At 36.3% G+C, this 24,800-nt stretch overlaps 1 protein-coding gene across 6 annotated transcripts in view; it reads right to left on the bottom strand.

The window, feature by feature from the left end:
* The window catches only part of LOC143251063 (uncharacterized), a 93,901-nt gene that overhangs the window by 29,870 nt on the left and 39,231 nt on the right, over window positions 1–24,800 (bottom strand). For 4 of the 6 annotated variants that reach the window (XM_076502412.1, XM_076502411.1, XM_076502414.1 and 1 more), the window contains one exon: window positions 6,453–6,669. In XM_076502412.1, coding sequence (XP_076358527.1) covers window positions 6,453–6,669 — 217 coding nt within the window. Of the gene's footprint in view, window positions 1–6,452; window positions 6,670–22,267; window positions 23,772–24,800 lie in introns of those variants that run through there. The other 2 variants (XM_076502413.1, XM_076502410.1) reach the window with 2 other exon arrangements.

Here is a 24,800-nt window from a genome sequence, read left to right on the forward strand (position 1 = left end):
GGCTATTTGCGCTAGCCGTCCCATGTTTAGCAGTGTAAGACTAGAGGGAAGCTTTTCGCGAAATTCATGAACAAACAATTGTTATGATGATAAAAGCATTACATATTTATATCTGAGTTTGACTTCTTACGACAGTAAAATTTATAATGGTATCAATACTTTTCCATATTCAAAGTTCTCGCAAATTTGCTAAAATACAATAAAACAGCGGAAAATGACCCACAAAAAAAGGCAGGACGTGACTTAACTATTACCTTGCTCAGAATGTAAATTTGAGGATTCATGGCTTGAAGTCAATTTCCACAAATACTCATTTTACACTTTAAGGTCGTGAGTGCGTTATAAGAATGACAGTCAAATCACAGTATTCTTGTAGATTAGAGTAGTACAACAATTGAAAATAGGTGTTATTGACCAGTTAGCTTCTTTATAGTCTGTTAGTTCAAAAATAAGAACAACTATGTGCAGATGGCTCTCTGTGAAGGTTCACGCAAAGACTCTACAATAAACGAACTATTCTTTCAAAAAGATGTACCGTTGAGTATACTTATCTAAAGCTATGCCACGAAACTTCAAAGTTAACGTGAAATCTCGTTCCAGTTGAGAACGTAATAAACAAACTGAAAGAGTAATAAAAGTACTTGTTTATGGATACTTTCGTAAAAATACCTCAGTACTTATTGGGCTCTAGTTCTGCTTAAGTGCAATTTCTAAAGCATATGGTGAAAGGAGAAAGTGCCAGATGACCAACTCTACTAGTTAGTTGTTTTCGAATGTTTAAGATTAATTATCAGTTATTGTCTCCAATTTCAATACTTATCACATCTGTAGCTCACAGTTTGTGTATTTGGGAGTAGGTTAAAGAAATAACCTATTGGAAAATTTCTCCAATTAATTTGGACGTTTTATCCTTACCTCTGATACAGAAACTGATAGATTTAATTTTTTTCTCGGATGTTTCTGTATATCTTAGAGTAAAGCCACGTTAAGCTGTTTACTATGTTCACCGTGGGGAAACTCACTGCTTTCCCATCATGGACTTCTCAAGTGTTTGTTTGTTTTGATATTATGCACAAAGCTCCGCCCACTACGGGAATCGAACCCGGTTTCTAGCACTATAAGTCCGCAGACATATCACTGTGTCACTTATTATCGCGTAACATTTTCTACATTGTCACGCATTATAAACTTAGTAACTGAAATCAGTTTTATAATAAATGTCGACTTTGAGTAAATCTAGTATCCTTCGTACATGCAAATCATTTTGATTTAACAAGAAATCTTTAAATTCCTTTGCCCCAAATGGTTTTACGTATTGTTGGAATTCTATTTAGATCAATCTCAATTTAGAATTCCATTGTTTCGTGGAATTAGGCAGCGGAGAAAGTAGTGCTTTTTTTATTTAATGGTATTGTCTGTTTGTTTGTTTTGGAATTTCGGACAAAGCTACTCGAGGGCTATTTGTGCTAGCTGTCCCTAATTAAGCAGTGTAAGACTAGAGGGAAGGCAGCCAGTCATCACCACTCACCGCCAACTCTTGGGCTACTCTTTTACCAACAAATAGTGGTATTGACTGTCACATTATAATACCCCCACTGCTGAAAGGGCAAGCATGTTTCGCGCGACGAGGATGCGAACCCGCGACCCTCAGATTACGAGTCGCACGCCTTAATGGTATTGTCAAAAAGTAAACTTTTCAATTAGCGGTGTTAATTATGACACTGAGTTACTGTTGATTGGAATGGAATTTATTCAATGAATCAGAGGATCGAAACAGTTGATTGGTGATTCTGAACCTAGTATTTGTCCAAAGTGTTTGATAATTCAGTTGAGTTGTTTGGAAGTAAGCACAAAAGTACCAATTGGCTATCTGTGCCACGGGTATCGAAATCTGGTTTCTAACGCTGTAAGTCTGCAGACATGCTGCTGTGCCGCTGGGGGTGGAAGAGAGTGAGTAAAATAGAATAAATATTTAAGTAACTGGATGACTCTGACTTCAATGCAGCCATGTATTTGATACATTCAACTTATACTGATAATCGGTGATATTTATAATGGTGGATCCAGTTCTCTATTTATGGGAAATGTATGATCTGTGACAAATTACACAAACAAAAAGTCTTCTTTCCATCTAGCCCATCCCCCGCTGGTACAGCGGTAAGTCTAAGGATTTACAACGCTAAAATCAGGGGTTCGATTCCCCTCGGTGGACTCACCAGATAGCCCGATGTGGCTTTGCTTTCTGAAAACACACACACGCGCTCCTTCTAGCCACTCTCACTATTATAAATGAATTTATAACATATTCTTTGCTAGAACAGAAATTAACGTAGGTCCGATCCAAAACATTTTTACAACTACATTCTTCATAAAGTTATACGTTAATCTAGTTAGCAATTCGACGTCTTCTAAAAATATTTTAGTTTAAGTATTTTGAACTAACGAAGTGTTATCAGGCTTTTGCACATGAAATGTCGGATGTTTAAAGGAAAATGTGAAACAAGTAAATCTTTTTGTCGCTTAATTTATTTAATCAAAATAAGCTCCTTTAGGCTCTATACACTTCTGTCAATGAGTTATAAGTTTATAAATGTCATCTTTAAATTATTGGACAGTCTTTGATGCAGTGAAGTCATCAAAAGCCCTATTAACTGACCTTTGGTTTGCAAACGTTTTTCCTTTAAAAATTGTCAAAATGTTGAAAAAGTGATAATCGATAAGGAAAAGATCTGGTTAATATGGTGGATGAGCTAAAGTTTCATACTGAAGTTTGTTTACTTTTTTAGATGGTAATCCGTGAGACATGAGGTCGAACATTGTCATAAAACAGTGTGTGTCCATTGTGATTGACTATTACTGGATATTTTCGTGACAACTTTTGACGCATAATTTCCAGTTCACTGCGATATTTCTCTGTTGTGATTGTTTCTCCTCTGTTTAAGAATGAATAATGAATCACACCTGCTGCAGTCTACCAAACACTGACCATAAGCTTCTCAAGGTGAAGATCTGGTTTTGACATATGTTTAGGAGCTTTTTCATAGTCAAGCCACTGTCCAGATCGCCGTCTGTCGTCGTAAAGAATCCAATTTTCATCACAAGTGACAATTCTGTGGAGAAACTGGTCGTTTTTGTTGGAAATTTCAACTCATCTTGTTTGATGATTTTCATTGAATTTGTGAGGTACCCATTTATCGAACTTTTCACCATACCAATTGCTTCAAGATGTTGGGAAACTGTTGAATAATAAACATTAAGTTTGTGGCACGTTCTTTCACAGTTTATCGGGTATCTGATTCAGCTAAGACCTCCAATTCTTCCTCATTAATGGCTGTTTGAGGATGGCCCCTAGGGTCATGTTCATGGCTTGTGTCAACAGAGCGAAATCTCCTAAACCAACGCTGTGCTATGCGATCATTAGCTGTGTCATCACCAAATGTATGATTGATATTAGGAGCTACTATCCCTACATTATGACCAAGTTTAAACTCGTACAAGAAAATTACACGAATATCAAGTTTGTCCATGGTGACAACTAACAATATAATTATCAAGTAATTTCTTATATAAAAAATAAAACTGGCTTGAAATTAACCAAACAATATATTATATTATTCTGACAAAATAATTTTCTTTCAGCTACATAAAAATCGAGTTTCAAATTTGCACATGAAAATCCGAAATTTCAAATACCCGACAATTTATATTTTAGAATTTACTTTACTTCTTAAAACTGTACGATTGTATTAACTCGCAGAATAATATACGCTTTTGTTAGCTTATATAATATGTTGTTTTTTTTCAAAGATTCAGACAGATGTTTTGTTTTTCAATATAATAAAAATTACAGACAAATTTGTACTGAATTTAAATACCCGTTTCTTCGAGATTTATAGATGGCGACAAAACAATCTGTGAACGTCTAGAAAAACAAAAAATCGAAATTGAGGTAAACACTAATTTTTAAATATATGATGACCGACGCTTTCGGTTATGACAACTTAATTAATTTGTATTAAAATGTGACTTTGTAATTGATTTACTCATGTCACACAAAACATAAAATTACTTCCATAACTGTATGAGTAATACCATGCCCACCACAATTTCAAACGTGCGCAGATTTCCCCATTCTTCGTCAGTTAAGTGTTACAAATCGTAATTATTAGGATATCTGTGTTTCAGTAGAACGCTCCTAAAGAATCTGTAAAGTGAAAAGTTGAATGTTCTCTTGCAGAAAAATAACAAGCTAGGTGTTATAAGGTTGTTTATTTCTGTTACTAAATTTACTAAATGACGTTTTTGCTGCTTGTACCATCATTCTTTGCGTGGCCTCGCGTACCAATCGAATGGTGCCGTTGATGTTCCGAGGCTTAACTTATCTAAGAAATCTGAGTATCTTTGCTTTCCTAATTTTCATTAAAATTAATCTTACATTAATTCAGAGTTTAACAATAGGGCAAAATATTTTATTATAGACTGTGTTATTTTATCATTTTATAGCATACTGAGTAGCAGTGCCCCTGTGTCTTCATCTTAAAACGATGTACATCTGTATGAGTAGAACCGAGCGTTACAGTTGTTGATAATGTTATTCGTTAGGCCTACATTGTCGTGACAGATGTTAGCCTATAATAATGTTACGTTTGTAAACTGCATTTGGCCAAACTAAAAATTGCATTTCAACGACATATCGATTATAAGATTATACTTTCTTACAGTAAAATAGAACTGTCAAAATAACTGAAAGAAACACACATTTCTGGCTTAGGCCTATTTTTCTTCTTGCTGACGGCCTTCTCGAGAAGGCCCCGCATGGCCATGTGAGTTAAGGCGTGCGACTCGTAATATGAGGGTCGCGGGTTCGCATCCCCGTTGCACCAAACATGCTCTCCTTTTCAGCCATGGGAACATTATAATGTGTCGGTCAATCCCACTGTTCGTTGTTAAAAGAGTAGCCCAAGAGTTGGTGGTGGGTGGTGATGACTAGCTGCCTTCCCTCTAGTCTTACACTGTTAAATTATAGACGGGTAGCCCTCGAGTGGCTTTGCGCGAAATTCAAAAACAAACAAACAAACTTCTCGAGATGAGACTACGTCACCGTACTTGCTTCGACATTTGAAGTATTAGTATAGCTTTATTACACTTAAACTAACTTGAGAGCGAGAAAAATATGAGTATATAGATAAATATAAACGAATTCCAAAATAGCATTTCATAATTTCGATCTTTGAAAATCTAGAAATGTTTAAATAGTACAATGCTAATTTATTTTGTTCCTAAGACTGAGCGTAAAAGATACGTTATACTATGTATTATATTGTGTTGAGAAGAGAAAAGGCTAACAAGGAAATGGTGAGGTTTATTCAGCGGTTACGTAATACATCTGTGTATTATTTATGAAATTAACATATTCATTAAAACTTTTTGTTCCTACATCTACTTTAATTAAGTTTTAATTATTTAGATGTAAGATTTTGTAGCTATAGGTTTTGGTAGGTTACGATTACTAATTATATGAATTCAATGAATTTAAAAAATGTTTCTAAATTTCATTAAATATTGAGTTTCGATACCAGAAAATAAGGATATATATATATATATATATATATAACATAATATTATAAAGAACTCCTATTTTCAATCTATTTTATAACACGTACATAATAAGGACGTGTTTCCGATCTCTCTAAAACGTGTTTAGATTTATAACGCTATGACACAGTTTTTATAAAAGAAATTAATTTTCACGATGAGGGGATTGTTGTGTCATGCTTCAAAAAGTATATATACGTACCTGAGAGCATTGGTGACACGATTCGAAAAAACATTCAAAGATACTGAAATTTTGTCAAAAATGTTAATATATTGTTACCTATGTGATAATTTGTATGTGTCCGAAATCTATCGTAAGAAGAAGCTAAAAACCCCACTATGGAGTGAGGCGTATTTCAGCTTGATCTCAATAAATATTAATATAATTTATCTGTATATCTAATGAAGTATTCGATTCGTCTGAGTGTGTTTTAATGTATTATTTTATAATTGTTTTACTTTATTTATATTTCAATTATATGTATATATGTGTGTCATTATTCAGGTGATCTCTACGTGCGTGTTGCTGTCACGTAGTAGTAACCATATTTACTGAATTTTAGTAAATTATAACAACATATACAGTTTCCCTATACATTAAGTAAGCACACAGAATACATATGTATCCAACGTTACTACATTTTGAAGAAGTTTTATGCTGGGTACTTCAAGTGGGTTACGTCTGTGAGAACTTGTTTCGTTCATAAATAAGGCTGAGATGTTATCAAAAACTTTGAAAAAAAACGTATCTTACCATATTTGTCAATAAAAAACACGAACAAACACGAGTTCTCACCTTTCTAATAGCTGCTTTAAAACAAAAACATATTTTAATCAAGAAATAATATATGGCTTGCCTGTTCTGGGTTTAAACCTGGTGGGATCCAAGTATATTCTTCTAGAGCGCACCCACTGTCATTATCTGACGGTAGATGGCGCTGTTGACTTTCACTGTGGTTGTTTAATGGGAGCGTCGTCATTTTATGGGCAACACTTTCTGCCTCCGGTAAGTTTTTTGTGGTCACCTTTCCTTCATGTTCTTCTTTTGGACACTTGCAATTTCGACATACTTTTCTGCAGAACAACGGACATATAGAAAAACATATTTATACCTCATCTAGAAACTCAAATTATTTATTATAAAGCCAAAAATTACATTTCAAACAAATATTTAAGATATGTATAACAATTTTAGCCACTCAGTTTTAAGTTTCTGTATTAAAACTGAACGTCTAACATTCTGTTACACTCAAAAACGCTTATATCTTGAAACAAGTATAACTTAAATCAAATACCATAATTAAAAATAGATATGTAGGTGATAAGAATAGTGACATTATATACGTAATAGGTATGAAATTATACAATTAATATACGCAATACGTATGAATTTATACTAGCCATTTGGTCTAATTAAGAACCTGACACTCAACCATTTGTCATGTTAGGCTTAGCATTTCGAATCTAACTGGTTACAGTTGCGTTAATTAAGGAAGAGTTGACGTTAGCTTAGCTAATGAATCCAAATCATTTCGGAACATACCTTGCTGTAAGCTAAGTAACTTAAGATATTCTTGAAAATAATAGAAACAAAGATATTTTATAAACTTCAATATTTCAACCGAAAAAAAAAATCCTTTGAAAACAGCAAGTTACTCAACAGTGACCGATTAGGAAAATAACTTTTATAATTAATGTTAATTATATGTTAAATAATGTAATTGATTTTAATTTATGACGTGAAGAAAACTAATTGTCCTCAACTGTCAGATTCGGGACAACGTTACGTAAATAAATGTCCCCCCTCTCCCAGTGCCATAGCGGTACGTTTAAGAATTTATACCACCAGAAATCGGGTTTCAATACACGTGGTGGGCAGAGCACAGATAGCCCTACGTATGGCTTTGTGCTCAATAATAAACAACGGCGTAAACTAAAATAACAACGTATATTAAGCAATGCACAGGGTATTAATAATCATATTTTTGACAATAGTTAAAGTTTTTTCTGTTCATGATACTGATAGATATATACATTATTTAACTTGATTCCTGATGGATCATTCATAAACTTTAATACTTCTAACAGAAGAATTAGGAGTAAAATCCACATGACAGAGACACTGTAGATAGCCCAATGTACACAAGCAAACAAGTAAACATTATTTAATTTCACCTAATAAACAGTAATAGATCCGCTGGTGGGTCAGTGGCAAATTTGTGAACTTAGAACGCTAAAATCTTGGGTTTGACTCACGACGGTAAACAGAACGCAGAATGTAAACAGTTAGCATTTCGTATGTAACTGGTCACAGTTACATTTTTCACAGTAAACTGTATTATCAGCTAAACTTTCACTTACAACTGTATTGATCATTTTACGTGCTACTTTTTGTGTAACTGCAGTGATAATTATATATACTTGATTTTCCACGTTATCACAGGGAAATAAAACTGTCATGAACTTAACAAAACCGTTAGCACGAGAATCGAACACAACGTTAAAATATAACTTTTATTATATTTTATTTAGCGACATGTCATTAGCGCTCGGTTCAAAACTTCCAGGTTGTAGATTCAAAACCAATCGTTAAACATGTTCGCTCTTTCAACTTTGGTTCTTATTTGTCCCCATCGGTTCAGCGATAAGTCTGAAGCTTTAAAACGCTCAAAAACGGGTTTGGAATCCCATGGTGGGCACAGCACCGATAGCTCATTGTAAAGTTTTGCGCTTTATAACATTCAAAAAATGCCGTTATTTAGTTACATTTTCCAATCCACACTTGTTCTCTACCTTAGAAAGACGCGATCTATGGGTCGAAGGTTCAAATTCCCGTAACGAACATGCTCACCCTTTCAACTGTGGGAGCTTCATAATGTGATGATCCATCTCACTTTCAGTAGGCTAAAAGGCAGCAGAGGGAAGTATTGACTAGTTATTTTCCCCTCGAGTCTTCCACTTCAAAACATAGAGACGACTAGCGAAGACCGTCATAATGTAAGTGTACGCGAAATTCAACAAGTATACAAACTAATTTACTAACAAACAGTTTTTATGCATTGAAACCTGTTGTTGAAACAGGAAAGTAGCAATGACGTTTCAATGAGATGTTACCTGCCAATCAGATAGTTTAAATAATATTTTACTTAATTTCAAGTGCTTGTAAAATGTTCCGGATTTCTAGTACAGTTTACATGAATTGGGCTGTCCATATCTGTAACGCCTAATTATATTTATGGTTTTAAGTGTGCATATAGAGAAGACCCTTTCACGATGAGAAAAACGAATTAGCCACACAAAAATACTGAAAACCTGTTGTCAAGGAAGTAAGTTGGCCATAAAACTTTCAGGTTACAAAATGTTTTTCATAACCACATGGTTTGATAGTTTGACCATTTTGACAAGTATAAACGCCACCGCTGTGTGAAGAATTGATTTATGTAGGATTCGTTAAAGGTCAAGAATGCCACCTAGCGAGAAGAATAAAATCCATCATCTTTACCTCCTACCTAGAAGAGGGATGTCTTTTGAAGGCAAGGTCCTAATTTTGCTGTTTCCTGAAACTTAGAGTATGGAAAACAAACCACAAAAAACATGATCTACTACATATACAAACGAGTGTTTGTACTCTATGTATCACCATACACTCAACACAACTTTAAAATGTTTTATAACCCGAAATAAACAACCTATGCATCTCAGAGTTTGTGATTATTAATTATTTAGCAATACATTTGTTGCGAATTCGACATGTTAAGACTTTTAAACCTTTAAATAAATATGTTTCTGTTGTCGGCAATGCTTTTCTGAAAATCCTAAGATGTCAGTATGTCATTTATCTATAGAATCACTAAAGAAAATATTCTATCGAAACGGAATTATTACACATTTACTAGCAACTGTGAGAAAATCTTACAAAGGAAAATTTTCATTGAATATCATTAATTCTTGAACTGCTATTAGTGTAGATTAATACGTAGTCCGGCTACTTTTCATTAAGACATCTCTCTGTTGAACTGCTGTTAGTGTAGATTAATACGTAGTCTGGCTACTTTTCATTAAGACATCTCTCTGTTGAACCGCTGTTAGTGTAGATTAATACGTAGTCTGGCTACTTTTCATTAAGACATCTCTCTGTTGAACTGCTGTTAGTGTAGATTAATACGTAGTCTGGCTACTTTTCATTAAGACATCTCTCTGTTGAACTGCTGTTAGTGTAGATTAATACGTAGTCTGGCAACTTTTCATTAAGACATCTCTCTGTTGAACTGCTGTTAGTGTAGATTAATACGTAGTCTGGCTACTTTTCATTAAGACATCTCTCTGTTGAACTGCTGTTAGTGTAGATTAATACGTAGTCTGGCTACTTTTCATTAAGACATCTCTCTGTTGAACTGCTGTTAGTGTAGATTAATACGTAGTCTGGCTACTTTTCATTAAGACATCTCTCTGTTGAACTGCTGTTAGTGTAGATTAATACGTAGTCTGGCTACTTTTCATTAAGACATCTCTCTGTTGAACTGCTGTTAGTGTGGATTAATACGTAGTCTGGCTCCTTTTCATTAAGACATCTCTCTGTTGAACTGCTGTTAGTGTAGATTAATACGTAGTCTGGCTACTTTTCATTAAGACATCTCTCTGTTGAACTGCTGTTAGTGTAGATTAATACGTAGTCTGGCTACTCTTCATTAAGACATCTCTCTGTTGAACCGCTGTTAGTGTAGATTAATACGTAGTCTGGCTACTTTTCATTAAGACATCTCTCTGTTGAACCGCTGTTAGTGTAGATTAATACGTAGTCTGGCTACTTTTCATTAAGACATCTCTCTGTTGAACCGCTGTTAGTGTAGATTAATATGTAGTCTGGCTACTTTTCATTAAGACATCTCTCTGTTGAACTGCTGTTAATGTAGATTAATACGTAGTCTGGCTACTTTTCATTAAGACATCTCTCTGTTGAACTGCTGTTAGTGTAGATTAATACGTAGTCTGGCTACTTTTCATTAAGACATTTCTCTGTTGAACTGCTGTTAGTGTAGATTAATACGTAGTCTGGCTACTTTTCATTAAGACATCTCTCTGTTGAACCGCTGTTAGTGTAGATTAATACGTAGTCTGGCTACTTTTCATTAAGACATCTCTCTGTTGAACTGCTGTTAGTGTAGATTAATACGTAGTCTGGCTACTTTTCATTAAGACATCTCTCTATTGAACTGCTGTTAATGTAGATTAATACGTAGTCTGGCTACTTTTCATTAAGACATCTCTCTGTTGAACTGCTGTTAATGTAGATTAATATGTAGTCTGGCTACTTTTCATTAAGACAGCTCTCTCGTTACTGGTGAGTCAGAGGTATGTTTAAGAACTTATAACGCTAAAATCCGGAGATTCCCCGCGGAGAACACATAAAAGGAGTCCATTGTTTAGCTTTCTGCTAAGCATGAATTATAGTAAAGCAACGTTTAAATTAAAATAAAAAAAGGTCTAATCCTTCTGGGGAAAAATCACATAAACTTCAATATACACTCATGTGAAAAAATTAGGACACCCTACCCCCTAATAGCTGGTGTTACCCCCTTTGGCTGAAATAACTGCAGTGGGACGCTTCTTGTAGCCATCTACCAGTCTCTGACATCGGTCTGAAGAAAGTTTGCCCCACTCCTCAATGCAGAATTCTGTCAGCTGTGAGATGTTTGAAGGGTTTCTTGCATGTACAGCCCGTTTCAAGTCACCCCACAGCATCTCAATGAGATTAAGATCTGGGCTTTGACTCGGCCATTCCAGGACTCTCCATTTCTTAGTTTTCAGCCAGTCCTTGGTGGATTTACTGGTATGTTTTGGGTCATTGTCGTGTTGCAGGGTCCAGTTCCGCTTCAGCTTTAATTTTCGTACAGATGGTTTCACATGATCCTCAAGCACCCTCTGATACATAGTAGAATTCATGGTGGATTCTATGATTGTGAGCTGTTCAGGTCCTGCTGCAGCAAAGCAGCCCCAAACCATGACACTTTCACCTCCATGCTTCACAATTGGTATGAAGTTCTTTTCCTGGAATGCTGTATTTGGTTTACGCAATGTCCTCTGTTCTGGTGTCCAAATAATTCAATTTTGGACTTATCTGTCCAAAGAACATTATTCCAGAAGTCCTAGTCTTTGTCTACATTCTCTCTGGCAAACTTCATTCTGGCCTTGATGTTTCTCTTAGAGAGCAAAGGTTTCCTCCTTGCACACCTCCCATGCAAGTTACACTTGTGCAGTCTCTTTCTGATTGCAGAGGCATGCACTTTCACATCAACAGTAGCCAGAGCCTGCTGTAGGTCCCATCATAACATGTTATGGTGCTTGGAGACCTCTTTTAGCATCTTGCGGTCTGGTCTGCTTTCGGGGTGAACTTGCTTGGACGACCAGACCTAGGCATGTTGGCAGTTGTTTTGAAAGCCCTCCACTTGTTGACTGTTTTCCGGACAGTGGAATGGCTGATTTCAAAATCTTTGGGAATCTTTTCAAATCCCTTACCAGACTCATAAGCAGCTATAATTGTTTTTCTGAAGGCCTCAGACAGCTCTTTTGCTCTCACCATGATGCTCACTCTCACTTCAACAGTCAGGAGCACACCAAACTAAATGTCTGAGGTTTAAATAGGGCAAGCCTCATTCAAAATGCGGAGTAACGGTCTTCTAATCATGTGCACCTGGTGTGAATAAAGTGGGAATAAATGTGGGGGTGTCTTAACGTTTTCCTCAGTTAGAATATGCATTTTGTAGAATTACATTTACAGAAGATCTTGAAAAGTCTTTTCTTCAGTTTTAATTGTTTAGTTATATTCCTATAATCTCTCAGTATCGTTGAAATTGAGATTAAGTATCTATATCAAAAATGTTACAAAAATACACAGGCTTTCATAGGGTGTCCTAACTTTTCCAAATGACTGTATCTTCCCCACTAACGCACATTTCTCATAATTTGCCCATTTCGGGGTCCACACTGATTTGGAGAGCAAAAATGGTTTGGTTTGTTTTCAATTTCGCACAAAGTTACTCGAGGGTTATCTGCGCTAGCCGTCCCTAATTTAGCAGTGTAAGACTAGAGGGAAGGCAGCTAGTCATCACCACCCACCGCCATCTCTTGGGCTACTCTTTTACCAACGAATAGTGGGATTGACCGTACTTTATAACGCCTCTACGGCTGAAAGGGCGAGCATTTTTGGTGTGACGAGGATTAGAACCCTCGACCCTCAAATTACGAGTCGAGTGTCTTAAGTTCAAAACAAATAAAACTGATTCTCCGTGCGCAAACAGCGTGACTAACCGATAAAAACGTTTTATAAAACTGAAAATTTGTGTCCAAACTTCTGTAAATTCTCTTCAACATGCTCGTAACCAGGTGTTTTGGAAGAAGAAAATTCAAGGCGAACGAACGAAACGTACTGTGGGAAAGAAGATAAAAAAAAAAAACACCGCTGAATGTGCAGGTAAACTGCTAAGCATGCGAACATAATGTTATGTAAACACTTTCTGTAACAGGTTTATTACTTATGAATCATCTTTTCCGGACCTGAAAAATATATTTATGTATTAGAAAAAAAGAAGAAAGTAGAATACGGACAAAGAAAAAAAGGTGACCACATCAGTAGCGGACTTATAAATCATTCTTGAGTGCAGGTCTTTTTATGACAGCTTAATGACGAAGTTTGCTCGTTAGGAGTCCTAATTCTGCGTGAAATTTGCAATTTTCATTGCTCGTGAGAAATAAGCTGTGTAATATGTTTATGGCTGATCGCTGTGGTGATGCACATTTCGAGTTTTAAAACGTATTGTTGTCTACTTTAAGGCAAACAAATTGACTGAAAAATACTTTAACAACGTTTATGACGTAATTACTTGTGGCTTACTGTTTGGTTTGGTTGGAATTTCGCGCAAATCTACTCGAGGGCTATCTGCGCTAGCCGTCCCTAATTTAGCAGTGTAAGACTAAACGGAAGGCAACTAGTCATCACCACCTACCATCAACTCTTGAGCTACTCTTTTACTAAGGAATAGTGGGATTGACCGTCACGTTGTAACGCTCCCACAGCTGAAAGGGCGAACATGTTTGGTGTGACGGGAATTTGAATCTGCAATTCACGGATTACGAGTCGAGTGCCTTAACCATGTGGCCATGCCAGGCCGGGTTATGTTTGAAAATAGGCATTACTTCTCTCTAGCTAAAAAAAACATGATTATGGAGAAAATATATTGATACCAATCTACCTTAAATATAATGTTTATTTATAAGATTTCGATAAATAACGTCTATTATTATTATCAAAAACAGCGGAGAATTTTCTGACAAAAAAAATCCAAGTTTCAAATAAAAAAATAATTGTACGTTTACTTACAACACAAAGGCCCAGCATGGCCAGGTGGGTTAAGGCGCTCGGCTCGTAATCCAAGGGTCACGGGTTTAAATCCCCCTCACACCAAATATGCTCGCCATTTCAGTCGTGGGGGCTTTATAATATGACGGTCAATCTCACTATTCGTTGGTAAAAGAGTAGCCCAAGAGTTGATGGTGAGTGGTGATGACAAGGTGCCTTTCCTCTAGTCTTACATTGCTAAATTAGAAACGGCTAGCGCAGATAGCCCTGGTGTAGGTTTGCACAAAATTAAAAAAACGAACAAGTACAACATCAACGACCACATTCATTTTTAAGACTCACTAGTTTATTCAAATAATTTTAGCTGTTGTTCAATAAATCCGAACAAAGAGGCACCAACAAATCCTAAACCATTGTGTTCTTTGGTAGAAATACAAAAAAGGACCAATTTCAATGTTTATATAAATACTTGTCATTCTTGCGTTTCCTAGATGGATCACAGATTATTTGTCATATTAACAAGAATCTTGGTGTTGCACAACATAAAGTTGGATAACATCAAGATGCTGTCAACTGTAGATAACATACAGCAAGTACAAAAACTTATGAATACAAACAAGCTGTACAGTAGTTGCTACCACTGACAGGAAACGTGCAACATTAACAAGGAACTGGCTATCAATGAGAACTAACTAACTCACTGTGTAAGTAATACTGTCTAACAGGACGAACAATGAAAATCACGACCATTGTCTTTATCAAAGAGTAACCACATTTTAAGGATAAAATAGACAAATGAAATTTTTGGTATAATTGTTGGAGGTAAGGTAAAAATATCTTTCGAAAATTACCAAATATTACGATACAACAGATAAATGAAACTTTTGGTATTCAATTGTTGTAAAAGGTAAACTGTAATCCTCTGGAGACAATAACCAAATATTAAGATACGACAGATAAATGAAACTTTTGGTATTGTTGTTGAAGGTAAGGTGTAACCCTCTGGAGACAATAACCAAATATTAAGATACGACAGATAAATGAAACTTTTGGTATTGTTGTTGAAGGTAAGGTGTAACCCTCTGCATACAATAACCAAATATTAAGATACGACAGATAAATGAAACTTTTGGTATTAAATTGTTGTAGAAGGTAAGGTGTAACCCTCTGGATACAATAACCAAATATTAAGATACGACAGATAAATGAAACTTTTGGTATTGTTGTTGAAGGTAAGGTGCAACCCTCTGGAGACAATAACCAAATATTAAGATACGACAGATAAATGAAACTTTTGGTATTGTTGTTGAAGGTAAGGTGTAACCCTCTGGATACAATAATCAAATATTAAGATACGACAGATAAATGAAATTTTTGGTATTGTTGTTGAAGGTAAGGTGTAACCCTCTGGAGACAATAACCAAATATTAAGATACGACAGATAAATGAAACTTTTGGTATTGTTGTTGAAGGTAAGGTGTAACCCTCTGGATACAATAACCAAATATTAAGATACGACAGATAAATGAAATTTTTGGTATTGTTGTTGAAGGTAAGGTGTAACCCTCTGGATACAATAACCAAATATTAAGATACGACAGATAAATGAAATTTTTGGTATTGTTGTTGAAGGTAAGGTGTAACCCTCTGGAGACAATAACCAAATATTAAGATACGACAGATAAATGAAACTTTTGGTATTGTTGTTGAAGGTAAGGTGTAACCCTCTGGATACAATAACCAAATATTAATATACGACAGATAAATGAAACTTTTGGTATTGTTGTTGAAGGTAAGGTGTAACCCTCTGGATACAATAACCAAATATTAAGATACGACAGATAAATGAAACTTTTGGTATTGTTGTTGAAGGTAAGGTGTAACCCTCTGGATACAATAACCAAATATTAAGATACGACAGATAAATGAAACTTTTGGTATTGTTGTTGAAGGTAAGGTGTAACCCTCTGGATACAATAACAAAATATTAATATACGACAGATAAATGAAACTTTTGGTGTTAAATTGTTGTTGAAGGTAAAGAGCAAGCCTATGGATACAAAAACCAAATATTAAGATACAATAGACAAGCAATATCACTTGCATTAGCTGATTGGTGAAGACCACTATTTGCCATAGTTATGAAAACGTTTTAATATATATGTCAGAAATCTCCTCACCAATGTGATATGGAATGTTCTACCAACAGTCAGTATTTTGTATTGTAAAATTATGTAGCAAGCAAAATCACTTGGTCCTAATGACAAAGAAACTAGGAACTTTGTACGTGCATTAAAAACTCTTTAGTGCATGTGTAGACGTTTCTAAAATTAAAATCATTTAGTAACATACAAACCAGGGGTTTTCTACGAGCAGTAAAAACTCTCTAGTGCATGCGTAGAGTTCTCTAACAAATAAAATCACCTGGTAACACACAAATCAGAAATTTTCACCGAACGGTAAAAACTCTCTATTTTATGTGTAGAAGTGTCTTAAAACAAATAAAATCATCTGGTAACACATGTATTAAGATTTTTATTTATTTGTTTGCTCCCCTCGCGAGTATAGCGGTAAATCTACGGATTTAGAACGCTAAAATCAGGGGTTTGATTCCCCTCGGAGGACTCGGCAGATAGCCTAATATGGCTTTGCTTTAAGAAAACGCATGCACTCGTTTGTTTGCTTGTTTTTAGAATATATTTAGTAGGTAGAATAAGGTGATGTCGTTATAACTACGCCTAAAGTGACTGTCACACATTAGGTGTTTGAAGTTGTTTAATATAAGTAATCTAGAAATAGTTATAGTGTGTAGGTATCTAACATAGGTCGTGTGAAGTTGTCTGACATTAACACAAAATTGTCTCAAAAGGTCAATCGAATAAAGCCACACCAACTTCAACCTATGATGATATCAAAACGACTAATAAATAATGTTGCTAGTATTGATTCTTGGTGGCCATGGCAGCTACAATTACAATATTATAATAATATCAAAATAATTAAAAAGTCACGTTACCGGTATCGATTCATGGTGGTCATGTCAACTGGAGCCTTGTGGCGATATTAATATAATTTTAAAAGAGTCATGTTGACATGTAGTAACCATTCATGGTGGTCCATTAAAAGCACATTGTTTGAAAACTATAACAATATTTAGTTAGTTCAACCATAAAATCTGGTAAAAAAACCACGCGGAAATGTTTAACAGTCTTCAAGGTTTAAAAGTATCCCTAAAACCGGAATTTATAATGTGAACTGTTTGACTAACCTTAATTGATGGTACCAATTCGCCTACCGTAACCTTTCATTCGAACCAGCTGTGGTACCCGCCTTATCACTCTCTCTATTATTTTATTACATAGCTAATGAATCATCTAAACCACAAGCAAAAAGACACGAGTAGTTCTTTCGTGTCAATTACAACTTAAAAAACAACAACTTAAAATTATTTTGGTGTCCGTCTGCTGGTGCAATAATGTTTGTTTGTTTTGTTTTTGTATTTCGTGTAAAGCTACACGAAAGCTAACTGCTAACTGTAAGACTAACAGTGATGACTAACGGCCTTCTCTCTAGTGTAAGACTAACAGTGATGACTAACGGCCTTCTCTCTAGTGTAAGACTAACAGGGATGACTAACGGCCTTCTCTCTAGTGTAAGACTAACAGTGATGACTAACGGCCTTCTCTCTAGTGTAAGACTAACAGGGATGACTAACGGCCTTCTCTCTAGTGTAAGACTAACAGTGATGACTAACGGCCTTCTCTCTAGTGTAAGACTAACAGTGATGACTAACGGCCTTCTCTCTAGTGTAAGACTAACAGGGATGACTAACGGCCTTCTCTCTAGTGTAAGACTAACAGTGATGACTAACGGCCTTCTCTCTAGTGTAAGACTAACAGTGATGACTAACGGACTTCTCTCTAGTGTAAGACTAACAGTGATGACTAACGGCCTTCTCTAGAGTGTAAGACTAACAGTGATGACTAACGGCCTTCTCTCTAGTGTAAGACTAACAGTGATGACTAACGGCCTTTTCTCTAGTGTAAGACTGACAGTGATGACTAACGGCCTTCTCTAGAGTGTAAGACTAACAGTGATGACTAACGGCCTTCTCTCTAGTGTAAGACTAACAGTGATGACTAACGGCCTTCTCTCTAGTGTAAGACTAACAGTGATGACTAACGGCCTTCTCTCTAGTGTAAGACTAACAGTGATGACTAACGGCCTTCTCTCTAGTGTAAGACTAACAGGGATGACCAACGGCCTTTTCTCTAGTGTAAGACTAACAGGGATGACTAACGGCCTTTTCTCTAGTGTAAGACTAACAGGGATGACTAACGGCCTTCTCTCTAGTGTGAGACTAACAGGGATGACTAACGGCCTTTTCTCTAGTGTAAGACTAACAGTGATGACTAACGGCCTTCTCTCTAGTGTAAGACTAACAGTGATGACTAACGGCCTTCTCTCTAGTGTAAGACTAACAGTGATGACTAACGGACTTCTCTCTAGTGTAAGACTAACAGTGATGACTAACGGACTTCTCTCTAGTGTAAGACTAACAGTGATGACTAACGGACTTCTCTCTAGTGTAAGACTAACAGTGATGACTAACGGACTTCTCTCTAGTGTAAGACTAACAGTGATGACTAACGGCCTTCTCTCTAGTGTAAGACTAACAGTGATGACTAACGGCCTTCTCTCTAGTGTAAGACTAACAGGGATGACTAACGGCCTTCTCTCTAGTGTAAGACTAACAGTGATGACTAACGGCCTTCTCTCTAGTGTAAGACTAACAGTGATGACTAACGGACTTCTCTCTAGTGTAAGACTAACAGTGATGACTAACGGCCTTCTCTAGAGTGTAAGACTAACAGTGATGACTAACGGCCTTCTCTCTAGTGTAAGACTAACAGTGATGACTAACGGCCTTTTCTCTAGTGTAAGACTGACAGTGATGACTAACGGCCTTCTCTAGAGTGTAAGACTAACAGTGATGACTAACGGCCTTCTCTCTAGTGTAAGACTAACAGTGATGACTAACGGCCTTCTCTCTAGTGTAAGACTAACAGTGATGACTAACGGCCTTCTCTCTAGTGTAAGACTAACAGGGATGACCAACGGCCTTTTCTCTAGTGTAAGACTAACAGGGATGACTAACGGCCTTTTCTCTAGTGTAAGACTAACAGGGATGACTAACGGCCTTCTCTCTAGTGTGAGACTAACAGGGATGACTAACGGCCTTTTCTCTAGTGTAAGACTAACAGTGATGACTAACGGCCTTCTCTCTAGTGTAAGACTAACAGTGATGACTAACGGCCTTCTCTCTAGTGTAAGACTAACAGTGATGACTAACGGACTTCTCTCTAGTGTAAGACTAACAGTGATGACTAACGGACTTCTCTCTAGTGTAAGACTAACAGTGATGACTAACGGACTTCTCTCTAGTGTAAGACTAACAGTGATGACTAACGGACTTCTCTCTAGTGTAAGACTAACAGTGATGACTAACGGACTTCTCTCTAGTGTAAGACTAACAGTGATGACTAACGGCTTTCTCTCTGGTCTTACACTAGTAAATTATGGACGACTAGAGCAGCTAGCCATCACCCACCGCCAACTCTTGGGCTACTCTTTTACCAACGAATCGTGAGATTGACAGTCACAGTCCAGAGGCTGAAAGGGCGATCATGTTTGGGGCGATAGGAATTCGAACCTGCGACCCTCCAATTACGAGTCGAGCTCCTTAACCACCTGGCCATGCCAGGCCACATCTTACAATAATGCTTTATGTCCTTTGTGTATCTATATTTTTCATCCCAAAATAAAACAATCAACACAGTAAGCTAACACCATTGTGTTTGTGAGTGTAGAATAGCGTTTGTTGTATGTTTAAAATATAATTTGTTGTTATAACACTTTTAAAGCTTAAAAATATCTTAAAGATATGTGTATGTAATATACATTAAATGGGAAAACAAATCAAATATACATCATAGTAAACAATCTTACTACAGTGCTTGATTTTTGTAGTTTGGTTGCTTCAAAACATTCAGCTGTTACACGAATCATTGGCTTACTCGGTTTTCTTGCTACATCTCTATATGAGTCACCCTGGCGGATGTATCATCATTTTACAACTGGTTTAATTTCTTATCTGGGAAGGTGTAACGCAACTCACGTGCGAAACAATGTTATCGTATTCTTAACTAAATATGGAATCGCTGCATTTAATGATCTCTTAAGAAAACGAAAACGTTTTGTTGAGGCTGGTCCCCAGCTTGGAGATCCAATCGATGTTCAACAAATAGCCCACGTGTACATACAAACCGGCTTGAGATATTTAGACTACCTAAAACCTCAACTTTTAAGACGATCATTTTTATTACTACAGCATATGTAGACCGTTCGAAGACGTTCTCACAATAAAAAACACGTTATATTAACAGGAGTGTTACACATACTAGTATAATATTATATTGTCACAATAGCATATGTTACCTGTTCGAAGATGTTCTCACACTAGAAACACGTTATATTAACAGGAATGTTACAATATAATATTATATTGTCACTATAGCATATGTTGCATGTTTGAAGGTAACTGAGATCTTATAGAGCTATAAAAGTGGGTTTTGATACCCGTTGTGTAGGTTTCTACTTAACAACAAACAAATTAACCAGCAAACGCTAATACATTCACTAAAGTTAGAAAATTAAACCATCGTAAAGACGCAAGAGCTAAGGCTTTATTAAGCATCTATTTACATCAGACATGGTGCCTGGACCTCAGTTAATGTTAAGCCTCATAATTCTCACACTAGTGTTCTCACAATAGAAACACGTTCTATCAACAGGAGGTTTACACAAATCAGAAGAATATTAGATTAAAGGAAGACAGAGGTAGAAACTGAGCAGAAGATGAAAAGAGGTAGAAAATTAAAGAAAAGCTCAAATGATTAATTAAGCAACTGTTCACTCATAATGGAAGAAATAAGCGACAAGACAGAAAATGTTTATGTTACAGCTTAATAAAAGATATTACCGGGAACAAAATCCTTCAGGAAACTTCTCCCAGAGAATGACAGAAAAACAGAACTGTGATAATGTGTGAAAATATAGATATTATTTCCGAAACTGTGCTGAATACAAACCGTTGATAATAAACTAAGGAGGCAATATATTAAATATGGGAATATTCCGTCTCCTCCATATGAGATAAGATTTTATTATATAAACAAATCAGTCCAAAAGTAAATCGATCCATTAATGGGAAGCCTTGTAATATTTCGATTAACTCTGATTCTACACATACATTTATTTGACCTGATATGGTAACTCAGAAAATGCCTTCAGAGTTGAAGCAAAAAAAATCAAGAGGTCATAAAGTTGCGGAAAAAAAAAAACGTTGGAAGTCGCCTCTATTGCGTCATCATTGTGGGAAGTTTGTCCATACAACATGATGTGTTGATTAACAGATATTTTGCGAAATTACTTTATGCAGAACGCAGTAGATAAATCCATAAATTACGTCCAAGCCGTTTGTGTGCAGCACACAATAATTACAACAGAAGAGATTCGAGTTCCAGTGACGATCAACATGAAGGGCGACAGTCCAGAGAAAAGATGATCTAAGATAAGCGCCATCCATCGTAATCACCTTTAAAAGCACATCTATAGAGAAAACAGTCAAACGTTGCCTTTTAACAAGACTTGAGCAAAAGAAGAATAATCTGTTGAAGATTCCGGGTTTTTGTGAAGATTGATCTCTTAGTATCATCATGGTTGAAATTACCAGAGGATTCCGAGGACCATTTACATGATATCCATCAGTGACAAGACAGCAAGTAAGGGCAATAAGTCCTCATACGTTCGGTTATTATCATAAGGACAGAAAATAAAATCGCCTAAAGTATATGGTGGCTGAATAGCTTAGGGACAGTAAATAAGCAAAAGAAATGTTGAAACTTTGTAGAATGGACGGCAAATGCCTGTTGTGGAGACACAAGTGTAGAGGACTTTCAAAAACCAAAACTGAAAAATTGGGACATTAAAGTGAATTTTCCCTGTTCAGTTAACAAATGTTTGAGTTATGTCATTCTAATGTCTTTGATGTATAGTTTTGTGAATATTCAACGTGTATATAAATTAGAAGCAAAAATAATTTACAAAACCACTATTTTTGTTACTGACAAATAATAATAATGAATGTCTTAACGATTCAGAGTGATAATAAACGTGATAGGACGAGATACACACACACAATAAAGGTTATTTTGTGGATGAATTCTACTGCTTACTAGAAACCTTCCTACTTACGTTGCTTCTGATGGTTTGGCTTCCTTCTTCCGTCCGTACAACTCTCTGTATAATTTGTACTGATCGCTGTACACCCAACACACTTTCCACCACTGTCTACACATTAACGCAGAATTTATATTAATATCATTCTTTCTTCCTGCAGCCATCTGTATTTTAAACTCAAAATTATGACGCACTTATTTTTATTCTATAAAACTGTCAGTAAGCTCTCCAGTGCATAATAAAACTTTACGATACAGGTTTACCCGAAGAAATGAAGTTTAAGGACAAGCATCGCTGCTTTTACTTTCTATTTACCAAACTTCAAGTCCTACGGCTCATGTCCTAGAGTTACGTGGTGAGACACGCAACGTGTACGTATTTGTCATTCCAACAGAGAGAGGTTTACAGCGGAACTTACTAACGTGAATATATTACAAGCTACGTATTTATCAAAGATTCGTCTTTATCAGCTACCGTCTATTACTGATTTGTCTCTATATTGTAGACATATATCAGTAAATCTGCTGATCTACTACACCTGTTAGAAGATGTTTCTCAGACGTTCGCGTTTTTTTCATCAGAAATTAAAATCAACGTGCTAGATAATTCTCGGATATTTTTTACATCTACGTCCTAAAAACAGAGTGTAGTTTCGACGAATAATTAAATATTTCAAATTAAACATTTAGGGATATTATTTACTTTAATATATTAATAAGATAACTTAATTTACATGACTGCAACCGAATAGAAAAGAAATAAAGTTTTTTTTAAGAATATAATCCATTTCATCAACGGGTATCAGCAATTGCGAGACAAACACAACCCACCTTGTAGCTACTTGAGTGCATTGAAACACTTACACACAAATAGCCAATTCGAATTTCTATTTGACGCAGTTGCAGGTCAAATAAAGCATATTCTGTTACCGCGGAAACGTTCCCAAGACTCATGATTGCAGCGTTCGGGGAGCGTGACACCTTTTCCCTCACGGACCTTTACAAACACCATTGAACAGATGGCACTGAGACGGATGTGAAACCATATGAATCAGCACAAACACACTAAAGTGTTAGTTCCAATGATTGAGAATTACATACACGATTTGTTACTATTATTATTTGTCAATTAACAGTAGAAACGATTTGTTGATAACGTTTGAATACAGATCTGCACTCGGAATTTTCTAGAAAATACCACACAACATAAAAAAAGTACAGTATGATGGCGGGTTAGATTTTCCTGGTATAATTGTCGAGGTGATCACTTTTAACGGCGTGCTTCTTACAGCGATGTTTGCTCACAGTTTACTGGTTTTTACAGATATAACAACCTGAAGTTACTTCAGAGGAAGTGGGATCTACACATCTACAGAAGCCAGCCCTGGTGCGCTTCTGGCGTGACCAACGCGGTAGCATCCTTTTGATTATCTGTACTTAACGGCTTTTCATGGGTCACTGCTCTCGAGAGGTTGGTCGACACTCGTCAGCTACAGGTTCGTCATGATTATTCAGGACACTACACAGGACACCTACAGTATTTACAGCGCAACATACATTGCTAACATAGATCTTCGCATATAGAGCTGTCACACCGTCGACTGACCAATCATCAGGTTGCGTGTAGTTGTTCCCATGGAGATGTTACAAGAGCTCCTCCTCTATCCTAAACTTTAGGACAAGAAATATTAAAAGCGGCCACGCCTTGGAGGGCCTAAGAGGTTACATGAAGGAAGGAGGGTCGGTAATGATACATCACAAAGAACTAAAGCTGTACTGACCTGTCGAATGTGCAGGACACATTACCCAATGTGTGTGACCGATCACTTTCGAGAGAAATATGTGTAACCTGGAGGAAATATTACACAATGTATGTGACTAGTCACGTTTGAGAGAAATGTGTGTAGCCTGCAAAAAACATTGCGCAGTGTGTGTGACCGGTCACTTTCGAGAGAAATGTGTAAAACTTGCAGAAAGCATACACATTGTGTGCGACCGATCACTTTCGAGAGAAATGTGTGTAACCTGGAGGAAATATTACACAATGTATGTGACTAGTCACGTTTGAGAGAAATGTGTGTAGCCTGCAAAAAACATTGCGCAGTGTGTGTGGCCAGTCACTTTCGAGAGAAATGTGTGTAATGTGCAGGAAACGTTAAACAATGTGTGTAAACGGTCACTATCGAGAGAAGCATTACACAATGCTAGAAACGCAACTAAAATCCATATTGTATACCAAGAAATAAGTGTTATAATATGTACAAGTTACCTTTTAAAGTGTCACAATTTATTCGAGTAGTGACGTTACTTGGGACATAATCACTGCTGCCTGATTCCAGTCACCCGGATGTTAACAGCTTGTAATTGAAAAATTTGAAACGTCTTTTTGAAGATAACGTATTTGACAAAAGCGAAAACAACAAAAACCTTTAATCTTTTCCATCGTTTCTCTGTAGGTCTGACATTCTCATTTGAACGTCATAAGAACACTTCCATGTATATTATTCTTAATAGATTGTTTATAGCATTTTATATGACATGTTTATTAC

The sequence above is a fragment of the Tachypleus tridentatus genome, chromosome 5 (assembly GCF_004210375.1).
Source record: "Tachypleus tridentatus isolate NWPU-2018 chromosome 5, ASM421037v1, whole genome shotgun sequence".
Lineage (NCBI taxonomy): Eukaryota > Metazoa > Arthropoda > Merostomata > Xiphosura > Limulidae > Tachypleus > Tachypleus tridentatus.